Here is a 20,202-nt window from a genome sequence, read left to right as displayed (position 1 = left end):
TACATGTATTAAATTAACAATAACTTTATGGCTGACTTTGACAGAGCACCCTCGAATAGCTATAATTGTAAGCACTGCAATATGTCCTAGGACTACCAACATGTATGTCTGTTTCTGAATTAGTATCTGGTCATCTGCTTATTCAGTGTCTACTAATTAATGTATATTGGAGCTCTTTTCTCAACCTCACAACTTAAAGTCTTAACTAGATATTCTGTCACGTACCTCTAGGGGAAGCTCAGAATTCTGGAGATCAGCGCTACCAAAGGTGAGCTCACTCACTTTAAGAGTACAATTAATGGTTGCACACCAAGTGGTGTGTTTGTGAGGTCATTAGTTATGTGGTACAAAAGAGTACGTTTTAAATCCAGTGCTTTACAGTTCTCATTCTCCTCACAGCAGCTGTCCAGACGGAGGACCATGTGTCCGAGTCTTCTCTCACATGACACTGCGTCCCACCAGCCCTGGTCTGAGGCCCCTCCCCCCACAACCTCCTTTCTCACTTTAGCCCCACTCAAATCCTCGACCACGTCCGTATTTTTTGCTCTAAGATCATGTGACGAGTCCTAAGTACACCAGGTTTATGAAGTTCCTGCATGATCAGGAGGTGAGAGGGAATGTTTAGCTGTTGCTTTATGTAGCTATTTGTGTACATGCATGTGTTTAGTTTTCTGTCATAAACACTGTTTGTACATGTACGTGTTCTATGTAAAAGTACTTAGTGTGATTCTGGCGCCTTTGTAAAACTTAATTATTGTAGTCTTTGAGTAGACTAATAGTGGCTGTATTATAGAGGATGACCTGCGTGACCACAATAGACTGCACGGTTTCACTGCATTACTAGTGTTTAAGCTTCCATATACTTCCCCTTTATTATGCAGCCCCATGTTGACTACCTCCCTGGTCAAGTGTTTGAGGGTGGTGGCTGACACCTGTCACGCATCAGTGCTAGAGACGGCGTTCCCAGGGCAACAGCTGGATATCGCCCTACTCTGGCATTGTCTCGTAGATCACCATGCCAACAAAGACAAGATTCCTCTCGACACGTACGTGGTGCATGTGTGTGTGTACCTTGCTATGTTCAGTGTGCATTTGAGGCGTGCTAGATTTTAGTTGTCAGTTATACATGTAAGTACATGTGTGTGCATATTTTGAGCTTTGTCTTAATTTTCACCGTGTACACAATCAATGATAGTGTGGTTGTGTATAATTATGGTGTACAGTGCTTACAGGTCATGTACACGTATTTATAGAGTACTGCACCGTTAACTCCTCCCTCCCCTTGTGCAGTGATTGGGTGAGTCTGGAGGCTGTCGGGCTCTCACTGGGTGTGGTTTCGAAAGAATTCCTCTCTAAAACAGTCAACTCTCTCTTCACCAATCTCCTGGAACTGGCCAAAGCTCTCTGCACTAGCCCTGCTAACACACTCGCTTTCTACCAACTCGTATTTCTCCTGATACTGGAATTCTCTTATCAAGGGCTCTCAGATATACTGGTCTTTCCTACACCAGCTGCAAGAGCTTGCTGTGAAGGAGAAAGGCCTTGAAGCACATCACAGAGTGGTGCTACATGCTACAGTGGCGGGTGTGCTGCATCTAGCGTCCAAGATTAGTCGAAATGAGGTACTCAAGATGACGCACATCGATGGAGTGATTGCTAAGAGGAGGGAGACAGCTCCTAAGGCTATGGTTGGACATTCTTCTAGAAGGGTGAGTGTGTGTGTATGGGGGGGGCAGTCTTCTAAAGGGTGAGCAGGGTGTCATACAGAGGGGAAGGGGGATATCCTATGGTCCCACTATGTACATGCACTGCCTATGGTCCCACTATGTACACGCACTGCCTATGGCCCCACTATGTACACGCACTGCCTATGGCCCCACTATGTACACGCACTGCCCACTATGTACACGCACTGCCTATGGCCCCACTGTGTACACGCACTGCCTATGGCCCCACTGTGTACACGCACTGCCTATGGCCCCACTGTGTACACGCACTGCCTATGGCCCCACTGTGTACACGCACTGCCTATGGCCCCACTGTGTACACGCACTGCCTATGGCCCCACTGTGTACACGCACTGCCTATGGCCCCACTGTGTACACGCACTGCCTATGGCCCCACTGTGTACACGCACTGCCTATGGCCCCACTGTGTACACGCACTGCCTATGGTCCCACTATGTACACGCACTGCTTATGGTCCCACTATGTACATGCACTGCTTATGGCCCCACTATGTACACGCACTGCCTATGGTCCCACTATGTACACGCACTGCCTATGGCCCCACTATGTACACGCACTGCCTATGGTCCCACTGTGTACACGCACTGCCTATGGCCCCACTGTGTACACGCACTGCCTATGGCCCCACTGTGTACACGCACTGCCTATGGCCCCACTGTGTACACGCACTGCCTATGGCCCCACTGTGTACACGCACTGCCTATGGCCCCACTGTGTACACGCACTGCCTATGGCCCCACTGTGTACACGCACTGCCTATGGCCCCACTGTGTACACGCACTGCCTATGGCCCCACTATGTACACGCACTGCTTATGGTCCCACTATGTACATGTACTGCCTATGGTCCCACTATGTACACGCACTGCCTATGGTCCCACTATGTACATGCACTGCTTATGTTGTAAAGTTTAAATTTCAAAGGGTATCATATAATAATTGTACACATCCATTTTGTGTATGTACATCTCCTGTCTGAACTTTTGAACTGTACCATGTGCTAGATCAAAATGGATATGATGTACCGTATAGCGAGTATATTTCGAGGGTATAAATGTTCGTGTTTTCGCGGATTAGGCATGAACCGCGAATTTAATATTGCATGCATGCTGCAAAAAGGGCGCTATACCACGAAAATTAAATTCGCGAAAACCTTTCTAAAGGCATTTCCACGAAAATTTATACCCTCGAAATACACCCGCTATACGGACGTAAGAGGCTTTTTCTCAACTGATCTGACTGATACATGTAGAATAATCATTATAGCTACATGTACTGGATCTCACTGTACAATTTGGTACATCTTTAATTTTTCATGTTTCCAGGGGGGAATTTTGGGAAATCCGAGGGCTCCCACCCATCTTCATGAAACCCTGATTGTAACCACAGCCACTTGAGATACAATGTGCTAGCCCCTTGTAAAGGTACTTGATAATTCATTGCAAACATCCTAATTTAAGATTTCACGACAGCCAGGGTTTATACCTTTATGTATAGTGATGTAATAAGTAATAAGAGGTGTGGTCAGCATTTTTCGGTGCACGTACACCTTCCCCCTCCCCCCAAGTTTTTATCCTATGAAACCGTGACAGCATGTGACGAAGGTTGAACAGAACGCCTACTACGGTTTTAGGTATATGGAGTTGCATACTCTTCCTAATGAAGTTGCTAGTACAGTGGTTTTCCTTTGCAAGAGCACTGCTACCACAATGTAGTGATTACCTCTGTCTGTATGTTATTTTAATCCACACATCACAAAATCACAGTAAAGTGATGCATCTTACAGACTATCTATACTGCAAACTTTCACACAACTTAAAGAGTATGTACTCTACTTGCACAGCATTATCGTTCCTACTCATTTATGCTTGATGCTCGAGGTCAACAAGCTGCTTCTGGGAAAATCCAATTTTGAGCAACACAAGTTCCTTTCAGATTTGATTCACTACATATGCAGCGGTAGTTAAACCCGGATAAAATGCATAGATAGTAAAAGATAGTAAATACAGGCCCTCAGCTCCCTATATACATACAAGTTTTAGCTCATATCATTTTGCCACAATGAATCAAGCAACAAGTTAGCTGAGCTACGTACCATCGCAATCACTTCAGTTAGACGAAGTATGAGGAGAGTTGACGTACTGTACAGCTGGAAAATTTGGTGATTATTTGGCGAATGCAATGCAATACTATATACAGTGACGTTGTGTCCACCAGAACATTTTAATTTGGGAATTTTTCAGTAAATCGCCCAATTAAAACACCCATCAAATTTCCTTATTATAAGGGGTTTACATTTTACAGGCAATTCCAAGTTATGATTCAGATTGCTTTTGTTGCCTTGTTAATACCAGGAGCCCATAAATAAGAGAAGGAGCGGCTAACTTCAACGTATACTCTGGGATCACGTCTCGTAATTGCCGGTGAAACCGCACTTCCTTGTTTGGAAGTGACTAAGTGCTTACAAACCGCAGCCCTGTATTGTGTATAACACGTGTAGGGATTCAACCACTTAAGTGACTCTGCATATATGGAAATGCGGTCATAACCACTTACGAAACGTGATCCCCGTAGTCAGCCGCTCCTTCTCTTATTTATGGGCTCCTGTTAATACTGACAATCATAACAGAAGCCAACCAAAATACTGATTATACCCTAGAACTAGACTATTGAAACCAATAGAACCGGGGAGGATTTGATATGGAGAATGGTCTATCAACACCTTGTGCTGAGACTTGCATGCTGAACGAAAAATTGTTACGCTAAGGAACCTGCAGATGGCTGACTCGCTCACTGTGGTATATCGGTTTGACCAACAATTCCGAACATATTTCACATTTCTCATACATTTGTATAAGCAGCAGGCTTAAACTATCTTTTGTGATCTGTCAGTGTTTAATGTCCTTTGCAGTACTTCGTACTAACAGTTTCTTCAGCCTTCACACTGCTTTCCATACATTCAGTGGACGGTTAGTAGCTACATGTATATCATATCTGCTGGTATATGCAAGCTAGTCCCCGCCCATTCTCCATTTCTGATCCTCACCATAATTTGCATGTATGTGAGTTTCCATATATACCACTAAGAGTAGATCGTGAGAGCATTTACTATAATATTGATGCCACCTTATAGCGGGTAATTTTTGAGGGTCTCGCAGATTAGCCATTTTTGTAACCCTCAAAAAGTACCCATTTAACATACAAGTGCTAGAAGCCATCATTGCTTAGGACCACATGTTGTTTGCATAGCAACATTGTATGGTATTTTGTTGTTTTGTGGTAATGCAGTGAGCAAACAGCTGTACCACTACCACATGGTGGTTGTATTACCTGTGTGTGTGTGTGTACATGATCGACCACCATGCAATTTGAGTTTGCATGCAGCAAAAATGCAAAAATATTCATCATGATAATGTGTGTAGCTTTATGTTATGTAGCTTTGCACCTCCACCGAGGCATCAGCACCCGCGGTGCTTTCATTATTACATGTACCTGCAATTATATAACTACTGTACCACTACCACGATGTTGTGATGGTTGTATCTGTATACCTGTGTGTGTGTACATGACCACCATGCAATCTATTACCCAGTCTGCTGTGCAAGAGAGACTTGTGATGGAGGAAGAGCTCAAGAAGGCACCGGATTGCTGTGAGGAGTTGGAGCAGAGCGCCGATGGGGTAGATATTTGAGTGCTACAAACAACAGGTGATAAAAGTGGTACAGTATACCTGTACAGATTATGGCCTACATTATGCACTGCATCTATGTACATTAAACTAGTACTGGACTAGATAATTATTTGTTGGTAAAAAACGCCAAATCAGCAGAAAATTATTAACTTTCCATGATTATTGTCTGGTTATATCTGTTGGTTTAAGAGTTTATCGTGTTTTTCCTGTTCCTTTGCACAGTTTGAGGCTGAGAGTGCTGCCCTGTCAGTAATGAACCCGTACACTCTGACGCCTTCAAGAAGTTTAGGTATAAGAAATGTGATAACCAAAACTGAATTTGTAGTCAAATAGTTGAAAGTGTGTATGTACGAATGATGGTCATGTGATGATGCCATGTGTGTTTCTACCTTCTACTAAAGTATCGTATGATCTAAATTGCACATTAGCTATTTTTGTTGCCATGCAGAGGGTATGAATATACATACACTCATTGTACCCCCCACAGAGAGTTCTTGCGAGCATCGACAGTGGACCCCCTGGACAGAAGGCTGGGTAGCGACAAGTACTCTGACGTGACCAAGCCAATCATCCATACATCAGCGTTCATGGAGATATGCTCCACCCACTCTGTGAGTCTCCGTATACTTGAGTAGCCGTTATACTAGCATACTTCTATTAAACAACATGATAATCATCACATGTGCCATTAATTGTTCTGGTACGTACTTTGTCCACTGTTTGACTGAAGCTCAGACTCTACTACTAATCTAGACTTTAACAATTCCTCCAGTGTGAGGCTATTAACTTATTTTTATGCCCCAATCTTCATGCAGGGGCGTAGCAAGCAACTTTAAAGTGGTCAGGCCAACTTGCAATTAAAGGTCAACTGTTTTTCTACTATTGGAACTTTTGCATACAGTGGTGAATTTTTTACCTAAGAAAAAGGTCGTCACTTTTCCTCACCAAAACAGCATGCACATTATCACTTACAATATTTACGACCATTACCTACCCAGCTGCAAAAAGTGGTTAGACCAAAACCTGACCAGCCTGACCGCTTGCTACGGCTTTGATCTTATGTGCAACGTTATGCTATAATTATGTGAACATTATTTCTTACTCGTCCAGGTTCAGGTTCAGAAATGTTGTGTTTGAGATCACGTCAGGCAGATAGAGAAGGTGGAGCTGGTCCTCCAGGTGAGGGTGTGTGTACAGGTAGATGGTAGGTACGTAAAGTGTTCAAGAAGTTTACTGCCTTGTGTCAGGTATAGTGTTGGTATGCTTGTACGGTGTATGTAAGTACATGTATTCATTTGTCTTGCAAATACATGCATTCTTTGTCTTATACACCCGTTGAAGTGTTTCACTGCCCTCTCTTCTCCCCACACAGGACCTCCTTCAGCTGCAATACGAGGGCCTGGCAATCATGAAGATGTTTGGAAGGGCCAAAGTGAATGTTAATCTGCTCATCTTCCTCATGAACTTTTAAAATCCTCAGAGTGTTAAATTGGATTTCATTAACAAATTGCATGTATTCATTGACAATTGCATGTGAGCATTCTTCAATTATTTATATCATCTGCATGTACTATTGACACGTTGCAATTGATTAATTAACGACCTAATGTTCTAACATACTATGTACTTCGCTACTTTTCTCTAAATTGTCATTGAATGATATAATAGTCCTATTCGTTTAAGAGCCTGGAATTTTGATTGCTATTTGAATTGTGCTGAGCTGGCCCACCTTTTTACATTGTAAAATCAATGTGTTTTTGCTATGGTGTATGGTGGGCCGTTTGTTTCAAAATTCAAAATTAATGTTATATTTTCATTCAGATTACAATACATTCATTCAAGATGCATATACGTATTCATTCAAGGTCAGTGGATCTTTGGATCAATTTAAATTTGTTTTGGGCAGAATTTCAAATCGATAGAAATTTATATATTTTTTGATTTTGAATATTTTGAAACTGCAAGAGTACATGCAAATGAGTGCATTCTACTTTTAATTTCTTGAGGAAGAATTGGTCCTGAGTTTCGTGCAGAAAAAGCATTTTCAATTTTTGACCATCACTAGCGCATATACAATGTAGCATCCACAGGGTTTGCTTAAAATGACCTTTGTACTCTTGAGAAGCCATGCTCCAATGCAATGCTAAATATAGCCAGAATATAACCTTGCCAACTGCTAGCCTTGATATATCCCAATCACTTCCTCGAGGCTAGCCAACTGCACGACTCTGCTATGTATAATAATTATAATAATGTACTTCCTTAACTGTACATAATTAATATTATTAAACATTTCAATGTTGAAGGATCAATTAAATTATGATATTATTGTGTGTGTGTGTGTGCAATCGAACAACTGTATGATTATATGTATAGTACCGTCTGTATGCTAGGAACACTCATCTATTGGCCATGGTACTTGGAACACCTATACAGACAGGGGGTGTAATTGTCATTGTCAATCAGGGTGGGATACAACTGTTAACATAACCTGTACGCATACAAGCTAGGTGCACATAATACTGATTTTATAACAGACTATAAAGTGCACAGCTTCTTGGAGTACAAAGGTCATTATAAGCTAACCCCTGTGGGTGCAAAATATGAAACTGCTTTTTTCTGCACGAAACTCAGAACCAGTTCTTCCTCAAGAATTGAAAATAGAATGCACTCATTTGCATGTACTCTTGCAGTTTCAAAATATTCAAAATCAAAAAATACATAAATTTCTATCGATTTGAAATTCTGCCCAAAATAAATTTAAATTGATCCAAAGATCCACTGACCATTCAAGACCATGCAACTGTCATTCAAGATTTTAATGCATTCAAGTCGACAATAATTATTCAAGATATGCATGCCATGCATGCATATACAGTCATTAAAACACAACATTTATAAGATGTCCTTTGCTTAATGCTCAAAACTCGAAGGTCGGCAACGAACCCCTGACCTCTTGTTAATTTTCGTCAATCAATGTCATGTTTCTGGTTTGGGAATCACCTTACCACTACTGAGGGAGGGAGTTGATTATTGTGAACCCCATTTCCTGTTAATTAAAACAACTACACCATGCAATAAAACCACAAAGTGTGGCTAAAGTCATCTGAAGTTATGCATGTTTATGCATCCATCAAAATCTTGAATCTTGAATGAATAATCTTGAATGCTCTTGAATGAAAATTGCACATCTTGAATGAATGTATTGTGATTTGAATGAAAATGTAACATTTGAATTTTGAAACAAACGGCCCACCATATTTTGCAGCCTCTGCATTCTGCAATGCATGCGCTATTATTCTAAATAAAGGAAGTTTGTAAAATATTGAAGTAAGAGCTACACAATGGTTTTTGTCCCAGAGAGTGTTTGTCAACTATCAGTGAGCTAGCTGGTCTTGAAGATACCTACTATATACACAGTAAGTGCATGCAGTAGTAGTAGAATTGTGTAGAGATGTTCCATTGAGCATTAGTTTGTCAACTGTCAGTGAGCTAGCTGGTCTTGAAGATACCTACTAGCTATATACACAGTAAGTGCAGTATAGTGCAGTGCAGTAGTAGTAGATCTAAGAGGTAAACTAATGCTCAAAGATGGTGAAACATCTCCTCTACACAATTCTGCAGATGACTACTATATGTATATAAGATGTTCCATCATTCTTGAGCATTAGACTACCTCTTAGATCTACTACTACTGCACTTACTGTGTGTAGACGTTGTTTGTTTTGAATGTTATAACCTACGAAAATGACCTGCTATATAGTATGTACTGAATATGGCTTAGGCCAAATACACAATTTATACATGATGCCGATTGCGTCTACATTACTTTGACAATGGCCGTTTTTAATTTTGCCATGTAAAAGGTTGCATCTTTGGTACTGTATCAGTTAGTCAGGGTTTCATCTAGTAGGGGGGGTGGTTCTTCCCCCCCCCCCCAAATCTTGTAGAATAATGACATCATCACATTAGTATTAAATCAACTTTTTTTAAGTGGGCATAGCCAAACACTTGCGCTTACGCACTCCCAAATCTCCCCCCCCCCCAACTTGTTATCCTAGATGAAACCCTGTTAGTGTATTAGAGAGTACAAGAATGATTTGTCAGAACAATCTCATGTACCTCTTTGGTAAACATACACTAACTGTGTTGTACTGACTTTCATTGAATCACACTGTATCACACGTCACTCCCCTTGCAGCTGTACAATGAAGTACATAGCCGCGATAAAATCCTTCGATGTTGTGGATAGGCAATCAGCTGTCTACTGACCAGGTGTGTGTGGGCGGGGGGTAGAATGGACTGTGCGCTCAACAAGATTAATAGATGATAATCCTTATTAGTTGCTTAAAACCTGATACACAATTTCACATGTCCCACAGAGACGTAACCTATAGCTGTGTTCCATTTACCTCGACTGGAAAAAATGTGAGTCAATTAGTGACTTTCTATGACATTTATTCCCGGAACTGAATCATAATAATAATTATGACTCTCACTGTACCCCCCACAGAGGGTTCTTCCTGCGAGCATCGACTGTGGACCCCCCGGACAGATAGCTGGGTATCGACGCGTACTCTGACGTGACCAAGCCAATCATCCATACATCAGCGTCCATGGAGATATGCTCCACCCACTCTGTGAGTCTCCGTATACTTGAGTAGCCGTTATACTAGCATACTTCTATTAAACAACATGATAATTATCACATGTGCCATTAATTGCTCTGGTACGTACTTTGTCCACTGTTTGACTGAAGCTCAGACTATACTACTAATCTAGACTTTAACAATTCCTCCAGTGTGAGGCTATTAACTTATTTTTATGCCCCAATCTTCATGCAGGGGCGTAGCAAGCAACTTTAAAGTGGTCAGGCCAACTTGCAATTAAAGGTCAGCTGCTTTTCTACTATTGGAACTTTTGTACAGTGGTGAATTTTTTACCTCAGAAAAGGTCATCACTTTTCCTCACCAAAACAGCATGCACATTTTCACTCACAATATTTACGACCATTACCTACCCAGCTACAAAAAGTGGTGTGGTGTAATTTAGTAGGTACGTAAAGTGTTCAAGAAGTTTACTGCCTTGTGTCAGGTATAGTGTTGGTATGCTTGTACGGTGTATGTAAGTACATGTATTCATTTGTCTTACAAATACATGCATTCTTTGTCTTATACTAGTTGAAGTGTTTCACTGCCCTCTCTTCTCCCCACACAGGACCTCCTTCAGCTGCAATACGAGGGCCTAGCAATCATGAAGATGTTTGGAAGGGCCAAAGTGAACGTTAATCTGCTCATCTTCCTATAAACAAAAATCGACAGAGCGTTAAATTGGATTTCCACTACATTCATTGACAGTTTTATACGTACAGTGCATGTGCTCTCTGTGACACTGTAGGGAGCATTGAATTTAAACCATCATTATTACTGTGCTATATTGACCAATTCCAACTGATTTGTTTTTAGGTAATTGTTATGTAATGTGCCGACATACTTCTAGTCTTCTGTACACTAACTGTTTTGTAAATTGTCCTAGTAATATAATTATTGTCAAAAGTAGATCATGTCGAGATTAGCCTCGATCCCGGCCCAGGCCGCACTTCTCTTGAAAGCCTGTGAAGGAGGCTAGCTAGGTGGAGATTATAGCATTATTACAATAGTGTATTCAGTTACATACATACAGCTAGTGCATGACGTGCTCTCCGTGTCAGTAGGAAGCATTGAATTCACTCGTCACCATCTGTACATGTGCTATAATTATATTGACCAATGCAACTTCCATTAATAACAACGTCGACCTTTGTTTTACGTGTAATAATTATGTCTGTACGCTACTTTTTTCTTTTCTCGAAGCAATATTGGATAATTATTATTGTAGAATAAAATATAATAGTTGTCAAAAGTACATGCAATGGTCGAGATTAAATGCATACACATTAATCTCAGGTAGTCCATTTCTCTTCCTTTCTTTGTTAGCGTCCCTGAATACTGTCTTGATACAGGATGTTAGGTGGTCGGGTATGTACAATCGTGTCAGTTCAGAGCAGTGGGTGGTTAGATGTCTGGCAAGCGTCTTCATTCCATCTTCTGTTATTGAGGCATTACCACTAATGTCCAATCTTTCAATCTTGTTGATCAGTCCAGTTGATAGCTCCTCGATACTCTGATCAGTCAGTTCACAGTTATACAAGCCCAATATTCTCAGAGTCTTATTGACTGCTAGTCCAGCAGCAATGTGACGACAGCTAGTCACTGTGTTACCAGACAAATCAAGATATTCGAGGGAATTGTTTGTATCCAGAAGTTGATAGAGGGCAGCTCCATTGTCGTCTGATATTGTTAGTGAGCACCTTTGCAGGTCCAGGCGCTTTAATGAAGTGTTAGTTGACAAGGCCTCACAGAGTGTGCTAAGCCCACTGTTGCCAATGGCATTAAAAGATAAATCCAATCCAGATATAGTGTTCTCGATAATCTCAGCAATGTGTATCCCTGCTGTAGGAATATCATTATTAGAGTTGGGACACTTGGAGAGTCCTCGGGCCAGAAATTTGCAGCCTTGGTCACCAATAGAGCAATTGCTGAGGTTCAGTGTGAATCCATTACTGGTGTTGGAACAAGCTGATACGAAATATCCAACAGAGAGGCAGTCAATAGGATTCATTGTAGTGTAATCAAGATATAGATTGTGATTAAGAAGATTAGCCACAAACACACACAGTCGCGAGTCTTCAGCTTCGTACAAACAATTGATGAGGGACAACAAAAGGGGCTTCGGCTCATCACACTCTTTTTCTTTCTCATTTTTGACAACCTTTCTGACCAGATCAAAAACAGTGGCTGGAACTGGACACAAGAATCGAGGTAGCAAACTGAGGATTGGTCTACTAGTACTCAGTTTGGTGATACCAGCATAAAACTGGAAGACTGCACTGAATCGAGGATTCCCGAAGAGCTTCTGGAATACAGAAATTTGTTGCTTGGGAGGCATGAGAGAGATGTGGATTGCTGCTAGTAGCTCTTGAATAGACAGGTGGAGAAAGCAGTAGTAAACCAGATCACCATCGCTAATGATACTGGGAACAGTTTGTAATAATCCAACGTTTGAAATCTCCTTCGTAATGTGAAGAGCGGCCAAATCACCGTCAGTAAATGTTGCTTTATTTTTTTCAATCCCATGATATGCAAGTTGACACATTTGTACGGTCTGTGTTCTGATTTCAGAGGGCAGTGAGTCTGGGGATGTGATGTTTCCCACTGGAATGGTCTTCCTCAACTTCTCCTTGAGGTATCTCTTGAGAGAGCTCTGGACAACTGATATGAATATCCCGTGGTTGGATGTTGGGAGTGAGTGGTTATCAGACAAGAAGCAATTAACGATGATGGAAGCATTGAGGGGGAGGTAGCAGCTACCTTCTACCACTGGGTTCTCTCGAATTCTCTCCAGTAGAGTCTGCACAGCTTGTGAGTCACCATTCAGACACTCGGTAAAATACTGTTCTAGTTGATGTGGAGTGAACCCTAACACTTCCACCCTGGACGACACTAGTGGGTGGAGCTCAGCCGAAGATGATGGTCGAGATGTTACAATCACAGCTGATTCATGTAGGGCTCCTTTTTGTGACATGTCTGGTCGAATTAGTTTGTTGATGATTGAGTCTCTAGGGAGGTCAGAAGGAAGCTCGTCCCATCCGTCTAGCACCCACAGTACACCTTTGCCATACAGTGATTTTATAACTGCCTCTGTCTTGTTAGCCACGGCCGTATCAATGCAGGGAAGTACGTCAGCAATTGTCTTTGCTTCTCTAACAAGGGGATCTCTCAGTTTCACGAGGATTGCAATATCGAACTTTTGGAACAGTTTCCCCTTTGCCCACTCCTGACAGATGTGTAGAGCAAGGGTGCTCTTGCCAGAGCCGGGAGCTCCTTCAATCAACACAAAGTTTCGTCTATCCCCAATCTCAGAGAAAATGTTAGTCAAGTTAACAGGAGTCTTTAAAAGTAAAATGTCATCAATTTTCCCCGTAATTGTTAGTTTAACAAATTCATCGTCGATTCTTCCTCTCTGTATTTTCTCCTTCTGAATCATGGCCAGTTTGAAGACTTTGTTTGTTGGAACAGGAGGCCATTGTGTGGCTGATGTGGATACTCGTGCTCTGTAGCGACTTTGTAGGTAGTCCCTGTACGAGGACAGCTTGTGGTTCAGCAGGACCCTCTCTCGGGAGGGGGGACACGAGGTGGTGGAGTCTGGGGAAACAAAACAATAGGTGAGTACTATTCCTGGTGATAGTTAATACAGAATTGTATGTGTAACAATAGCAATTAAGTTGAAGAGTCCCTTATTTGGTTGCAATCACTCCCACAACGTATGGTACCACAATGACCACACTCTCACATAACAGACTCACATTTGTCAGACAAGTACTTGCACACTCGAACAGCAACGTCTTCTTTGAGCAGGGAGAGTATGATGAGTAGCAGAGCTTGGAAAGTGGCGTCTTGTCTGTTGGTCAGAATCCAGAATTTCAAAGCCAGCAACATTCCTGCCAAAGTGCCATCTACATATGCTCTAGTCCTCACGTCAGTTTGCTCTCCAGGTGAGAGCTCCAATTTTTCAAGATAGCCTTTGTGAACATTGTCGAAACATGCTGCTAACTCGGGTAGATCTGGTTCCTTTATTGCTGTATTGAGCTGCTCATCAGTCAGTTTCATTTCTGTCTTCAGATCGTCAATTGTGAGCTCTGAAATAGATAGCAAGCACACAAGGTTAGCAATCACCAATGAGGGTTTTATGCTTTAGCAATCATTGGGTTTATCCTTTATAGGAAACATGACAGTCTTTATACCTTGGTTCTGCTCTTTAGTGGCCATTCCAGCAAATAAATCTGTGCCTTGCAGCTAGCTCTCTCAGAAATATAATGGAATTTAATCAGAAGGATACCAATTGCAACCAACACAGTACTGGCATGCGCAAGGAACACGTGGTCAGGCAGTCAGTGAAAGAACAAAGGAATTAGAAAACTTCTCTTCTGGGTCTATCCTCAAGATTTCCCTTGCTGATCTATCCTGTAATTCTCTATACAAAGATGACCACTACCTCCTCGAGCACATCCTCAACTGGAACACCGCCGATCAGTTCCACCAACCCGACGACAACTCCGACAACTCTCAACACCATGATTGCCAATTCTGTCCAGGCAGCCCTCGGCGCGGTGTTACCACCGCAATGGACCAGCGGATTCAGGCAGCAGTCCAACAACACCACCCCACAGCCGTCCCCTCATCAGTCTCACCATCAGTCCCACCCTCGATCCCAACCATCTCTGCTTCCGGTTCGGGTACGTCCCACCTCAGGCCCTGTTGTCAGCACCGGAACGGCAGGTATGTCAAGTACCTCACTAGCACATGTTCCCCTCGTATCCACTAGTGCCCCCCCGTACTCAAAACCCGCATGAGCCTCCCCACATTACCGACCATACCAAGCATTATTCTGTTACTTTGACCAGAAGTCTCATATACGGTCAATGTAGGCCAGAATGCCATCCCCATTCCCGACAAACTATCTAAAAAATCGGAAAAAGGGGAATTTATCGAACTAGCTGAGTTCTTACCCGACTCGTTCGGGGGTACCTCAAACGATACGGGTGAGAAACCCAGAAGAAAGCGCAGGGTTGCCAACATATTACATAAAAACCTCTGCTCTATGTTTTACAAATAAATGCTAGGTCTACAATCAATCAAGACACAGAACTAGATCTAACTATGGCGACGTGCTTCTGCTGCCCCAAACCTCGCTACAAACGGCTGGTTGATGGGCTCTTCCCAGAGGACCCTCAAACACCCACACCTGTGTCTGCTAATATAGACAAGCTGCTCTTCTTTGCTCAAACCTCCCCTGACCATCTGGAGAGTACCTTGCTCTGAGACTGCGTCGGAGCCTGCAAAGAGAGAGAAACGGGTTAGACGACTATTTCAGAGACGTACCTGTACAGTATACAATGTCGACATGTCATGTATAGCTAGGGAAATTTATCGACCTTCCCCGTACCTCTGGAACAGAAAATGATGTATCTTATTTGGCTGGGAACTTTAAATGTTATATCTATGATACAACTGTAGTATCCAATGGCTTTCTCACAAACGTGGTACAAAATACCACCTCTCCCTCCCCCCAGGCATGTGAGTGGCTCTGCAAGTGACGGAGAAGCTGCTGTCAGCCTGTGACTCACGAAAGCTCCAGTTGATTGTGGATAGCTACCTGGATATACTGCATAATATGCTGGAAACGAGCAACACAGAACTGCATATCATGGCCACAAATTTGGTTAGTAGGGAGTTTGTGTGGGTGTGGGTGTGGGTGTGTGGTGTGTGTGGGTGTGAGTAGAGTGTGTGTCTGTGATAGTGCCGAGAGTGAACGTGCGTGTATGTGTGTGGGTATGAGTAGCGAGTGTGAGTGTGTGAGATTGCGGAGGGTGGATTGATTAGATTGCATGTACAGCATAATGAGCTTTTCATTTTGTTAATAGTGTATTGGTGTATACAACACATTGACGACCCTTCCTCCACACACACACAGTTTGTGAAGTTTGCCGAGCGAGAGGAAGGGAACACCCCCTACCACAGACAGTACCACTTCCTCATCCACCGCTTTGCCTCTCTTAGCCTCACCAAGAATGTGGACGATGCCGACAATATCACGAGTATGTGTACATTTACTGTTTTGAAATGAGTTTGATTGGCCACAGGTCAAAGTGTTAGGTGTCATATTTTAACTGTACTGCCCTTAGGGTGCTCTGCCACATGCATAACTTGTGATCACATTGCTTTCATCACCAACTCCACCCCTCCCCACTACACCTCACACAGGACGCAGGTGGCTGGGTTGCAAGGGCTGAGGGGAGTGATAAAGAAGATTGTTTGGCAAGACAACCTCCAGATGAACATTTGGGACCTAGATCACATGAACAAGATAGTGCCGCCCTTCCTCTTCAATATGCACAGTCAGTGTCGCCCAGTCAAGGTATACTGTCTAGGAAAGTCACTACAATTTGCTTCAGTTCTACTCCTGAAGCACTGGCTAATACACATACTTCAATGAGTAAATGTTGATAGCCTCAGTTTGTATCTAACTTACCTATTGATGGCCTTAGATAATTATGCAGTGTGTGCCAATAGTAACCTCCCTCCCACTCTGACAGAGAGTCTGGTGAGATCCAGCCTGTTGTGGAGGAGGGGGACAGTCTGGGAGGGTACTCTCAGGATAGTCTCACTGAGCTCATCACTTTTGCCGGACTCTCTCACATCGATAGTGTCCTCAAGCCAATACTGCAGTAAGTCAGTCAATGCCTCGTGTGCGTCGGTGCTACTTGTAGGCAAGGTGGTTTCCCTAATGTATATGTATACAGTGTACATGCGTAGGTATTACAACACTGTACTTGTAGGCAAGGTGGTTTCCCTAATAGGTGTAACTTAAATGGAACTGCATTCAGCAGGAGTTCATTAGGATTCTTAAGGTTACGGTCAACCGTTTGCTCATTAATTATTCATGAGCTAGATCTAGTGATCTTTTCCAGCTAGAATGAGCCAGCTGAAACGCAGTAGTCATTTCATGGCTCAAATAGACATTTTTACTATAGAACTTAGGTACAGTCTACTGTAGCTTCACTATAATTATGCAGGGCGTGTAGAAGAGATATTTCGAAAAAAGGCTACTGAAAGCTCACAAGAGGCTGTTTTCCTTGGCTCTGGCCGCCATTTTAAGTGGAGTTAGTCTACATATTATTATTTTGTGAGAGTTTGTTGGCCTGGAAAGAAAAAAACGCTTCTACACGCCCTCCAGAATGGTAAGAAGCATCATATAAGACCAAGAACACAGAGCTAGAAGTGTTTTTGGAAGTTTAAAATGACTACTAGTTTTGTGTTGTTTCTAGTAACTTGATGATCGCTCAGAGCTTCCACTGGAAGATGTTTTGAAGATTGATACTTGTCATACAGATTGATACACCGATATATTTATCATGTATGTGCTTTAAATTTCTCTCATGGCATTTATAGTTTCACAAAAATCATTATAAGAAAAATCATGAATATTCATGAGCAAACTGTTTACCGTAACCTTAATGAATGTTAGTAAAGTGCTATGACCTATTGTGCAATGTTGTCTCAGCAGGTCTAATACCATGACAACCATTGTCTCATTTCCTGTGTATATAGTAACACTCCATTGCTCCCCTTGTAGACACTTTGACCTAAACAAACTATGGATATCTGACAAGGAATTCACAGCTGGTGTGTACGTCATTGTCGTGGAAGCCATGCAGGTACACGTATATACATGTACTGGTGGCCAAGTGCTCTCACCATACCGTATAGCGGGTAAGTTTCGTGGGGTAAAAATTCGTTTAACTCGAGAAACTGTGGTTTTCGTGAGTAAAAATTTCGTTTAGTCTCGTGGCTGCACGACATTCCTACGTTCTGATAAAGCCAGTTAAAATTTCGTGGAGGTCAGCCTGCCTACGAAAATAACGAATATTTTACCCCACGAAAATTAGCCGCTATACGGTAGTGTATAGTGCATCATGCTGATAAAAATACTTGTGGTCATACGATCGACTGTAAATTCTGACTTGACTGTCCATAACGGACTGTCAACAGTATTTCGTTGCTTTTTGCTTTGTTCTGTTGTGTAACATTGATAGCTTTCAGGTCCAACATACTCCTTGTTTATTCTTGATCAATTGTTCCCTCCAGTGTAGACATGTATCCCCACGAAGACAGTACCTACATGTGTATTGTACTTTCCACTCACATGTACCCCCTCCAGTGTACAGTATCTATCATGTACCCCCCACAGCCCCTCAGTGTACAGTATCTATCATGTACCCCCCACAGCCCCCCAGTGTACAGTATCTATCATGTACTCCCCACAGCCCCCCAGGGTACATTATCCACTGACTGTACAATCATGTATGTTTTGACACTGGCTTAATCTCTATAATTATGCCTCGGTGCGCATACAGTAGTGTGTTTGTGTGTCTGTGTGTGTGTAGACTGCTACAGCTGCTCAAGGATGAATCAAGTGCAAGTAAGAGTTTCTAGTCATGTTTTCTTGGGATTTCAATTTGTGGATTTGCAAAATAATGCTTCGTTCTCGAGTTATGCCTAGTTTTGCTTACTTGGAATGCCATTGCAGCCTTTTCAGAAGAGTCCGTACCAAAACTTGTTCACCGAGTGTTGCTACTCTACTTAGTAGTTAGCTCTGCACTAGAACGCTAGCTATAGCTGCAAGAGTGAGAAGAGAGCTGCAAAGCTCTGCTGGCTTGCAGCCATTCATTTTCTACTTGAACTTTTGCATGGCATTGATCGCTTTTAACAACAATCACGGTCGGTCATTACCCACTCTTTGAGTTTCCCTGTAATTCTGGATTCTGCATGTAGCAAAATTAAAAATGTTCATCATGATCAATGTGTGTATAAAAGCTAGCTTTATGTTATGTAGCTTTGGCACCTCTACCGAGGCATCAGCACCCGTGGTGCTTTCATTATACGTAGTATGGTTTAATTCCACGCTTTAAATCTGCATACATGTATTTACATTACTTAGCTTGTGTCCACTCATGCAGGTCCGTCTGTACTGGATATATTCCGTACACTGGTTCCGCCACCTCCGTATCTCCATAGAAACCGTTTCAGAAGGCCCCTCCGACCTCACGTCCTCTCTAACCTTTCAGCAATCCATCACTATCACTGTGGGGGAGTTTGCAGGAGTCCTTCCCGACTATCATAAGCCAGATATACTGGAGCTCATCAACTCTTATGTACCCGTGGCCTCAAGGGGTCTTGATAGCAGAGCCACCACTGGACTGTCTGTACATCCTCTGGCATCTCAGGATACTCAAAACAGGTGAGAATGATATTTTACAGCTTTTGCTTCATTTAGCTATTTGTGTACATGTATGTGTTTAGTTTCCTGTCATAAACACTGTTTGTACATGTACGTGTTCTCTGATTCTGGTGCCTTCGTGAATCCTGTTTATAGCAGTAACCTTTGAGTAGACTATGATATTATGTTATACTTATTGTCCGTACATCAGAATTTATGGCAGTAAACCTCCGAGGACGAGGGTGAAGCTCCGAGGCCAAGGATGGTTTACGTTTGCCATAAATTCAAATGTAGTGGACAGTAAGTGTTATATACCCACTTGAATGAAAAGTACTTGTTACCTAAGCTACCTTACCTTGGATACAACTAGCTAACAGTCTCAAAAACTATTGAGGCAAAAAGGTTGTGCGTATAGCTTTTAGCCAGTGCTAAGCTTCTAGCTCTACGCACTAACTTGTCAATGTCCAAGCAGTGAGCCCCACCCATCTGTCCTGCCTTTGTCAACAAGTGTCTAGCTTCTTTTTGGCTGTGTAGATCTAGTATAAAATCAGTGCGCCCTCAAGGCAAGGGAGTTTATGAGGAATGTGCTCCAGGCTAGGGCTGGGGTTTATGGTAGTTAAACCCCAGCCAGTTGCTTTGATACAGACCCCAAGTGGGGAATATTATAGAGGATGACGTGCTTATAATTATGTGACCATGCACAATAGACTGCGTGCATTACTAAGTGTTTATGCTTCCATAATTGTACTCTCTCCTTTATTATGCAGCCCCATGTTGACTACCTCCCTGGTCAAGTGTTTGAGGGCGGTGGCTGACACCTGTCACGCATCAGTGCTGGAGACTGCGTTCCCAGGGCAACTGTTTGCCTCCCTCGTCCAATTGCTCC

At 42.5% G+C, this 20,202-nt stretch overlaps 1 protein-coding gene and 2 long non-coding RNA genes across 4 annotated transcripts; 2 read left to right on the top strand and 1 right to left on the bottom strand.

The window, feature by feature from the left end:
- The first annotated feature begins 400 nt into the window (after nucleotides 1-400).
- LOC135339240 (uncharacterized) lies at nucleotides 401-5,439 on the top strand. 2 transcript variants are annotated; one of them, XR_010395951.1, is made up of 3 exons: nucleotides 401-1,046; nucleotides 1,291-1,709; nucleotides 5,340-5,439. It is a non-coding gene; the product is annotated as an uncharacterized LOC135339240 (long non-coding RNA). The 2 variants fall into 2 exon arrangements; XR_010395950.1 differs by lacking the exon at nucleotides 5,340-5,439 and adding an exon at nucleotides 3,073-4,921.
- Nucleotides 5,440-6,230: 791 nt separating this feature from the next.
- LOC135339254 (uncharacterized) lies at nucleotides 6,231-7,120 on the top strand. Its single transcript, XR_010395965.1, has 2 exons — nucleotides 6,231-6,617; nucleotides 6,811-7,120. It is a non-coding gene; the product is annotated as an uncharacterized LOC135339254 (long non-coding RNA).
- Nucleotides 7,121-11,244: 4,124 nt separating this feature from the next.
- On the bottom strand, nucleotides 11,245-13,675 carry LOC135339152 (NACHT, LRR and PYD domains-containing protein 12-like). The gene has a single exon (XM_064535295.1). It carries the CDS (start codon nucleotides 13,521-13,523, stop codon nucleotides 11,334-11,336), a length of 2,190 nt encoding a protein of 729 aa, XP_064391365.1. The 5' UTR covers nucleotides 13,524-13,675; the 3' UTR covers nucleotides 11,245-11,333.
- Nucleotides 13,676-20,202: the final 6,527 nt, after the last annotated feature.

This window comes from Halichondria panicea, chromosome 7 (genome assembly GCF_963675165.1).
Source record: "Halichondria panicea chromosome 7, odHalPani1.1, whole genome shotgun sequence".
NCBI classification, from domain to species: domain Eukaryota; kingdom Metazoa; phylum Porifera; class Demospongiae; order Suberitida; family Halichondriidae; genus Halichondria; species Halichondria panicea.
Note: the sequence above shows the minus strand (reverse complement) of the source record. Positions and strands in the feature narration are given on the sequence as shown.

Bases quoted from the DNA above. Each gene is read 5' to 3' on its own strand.
- LOC135339152 (XM_064535295.1), bottom strand. From the start codon at position 13,523: ATGATTCAGAAGGAGAAAATACAGAGAGGAAGAATCGACGATGAATTT.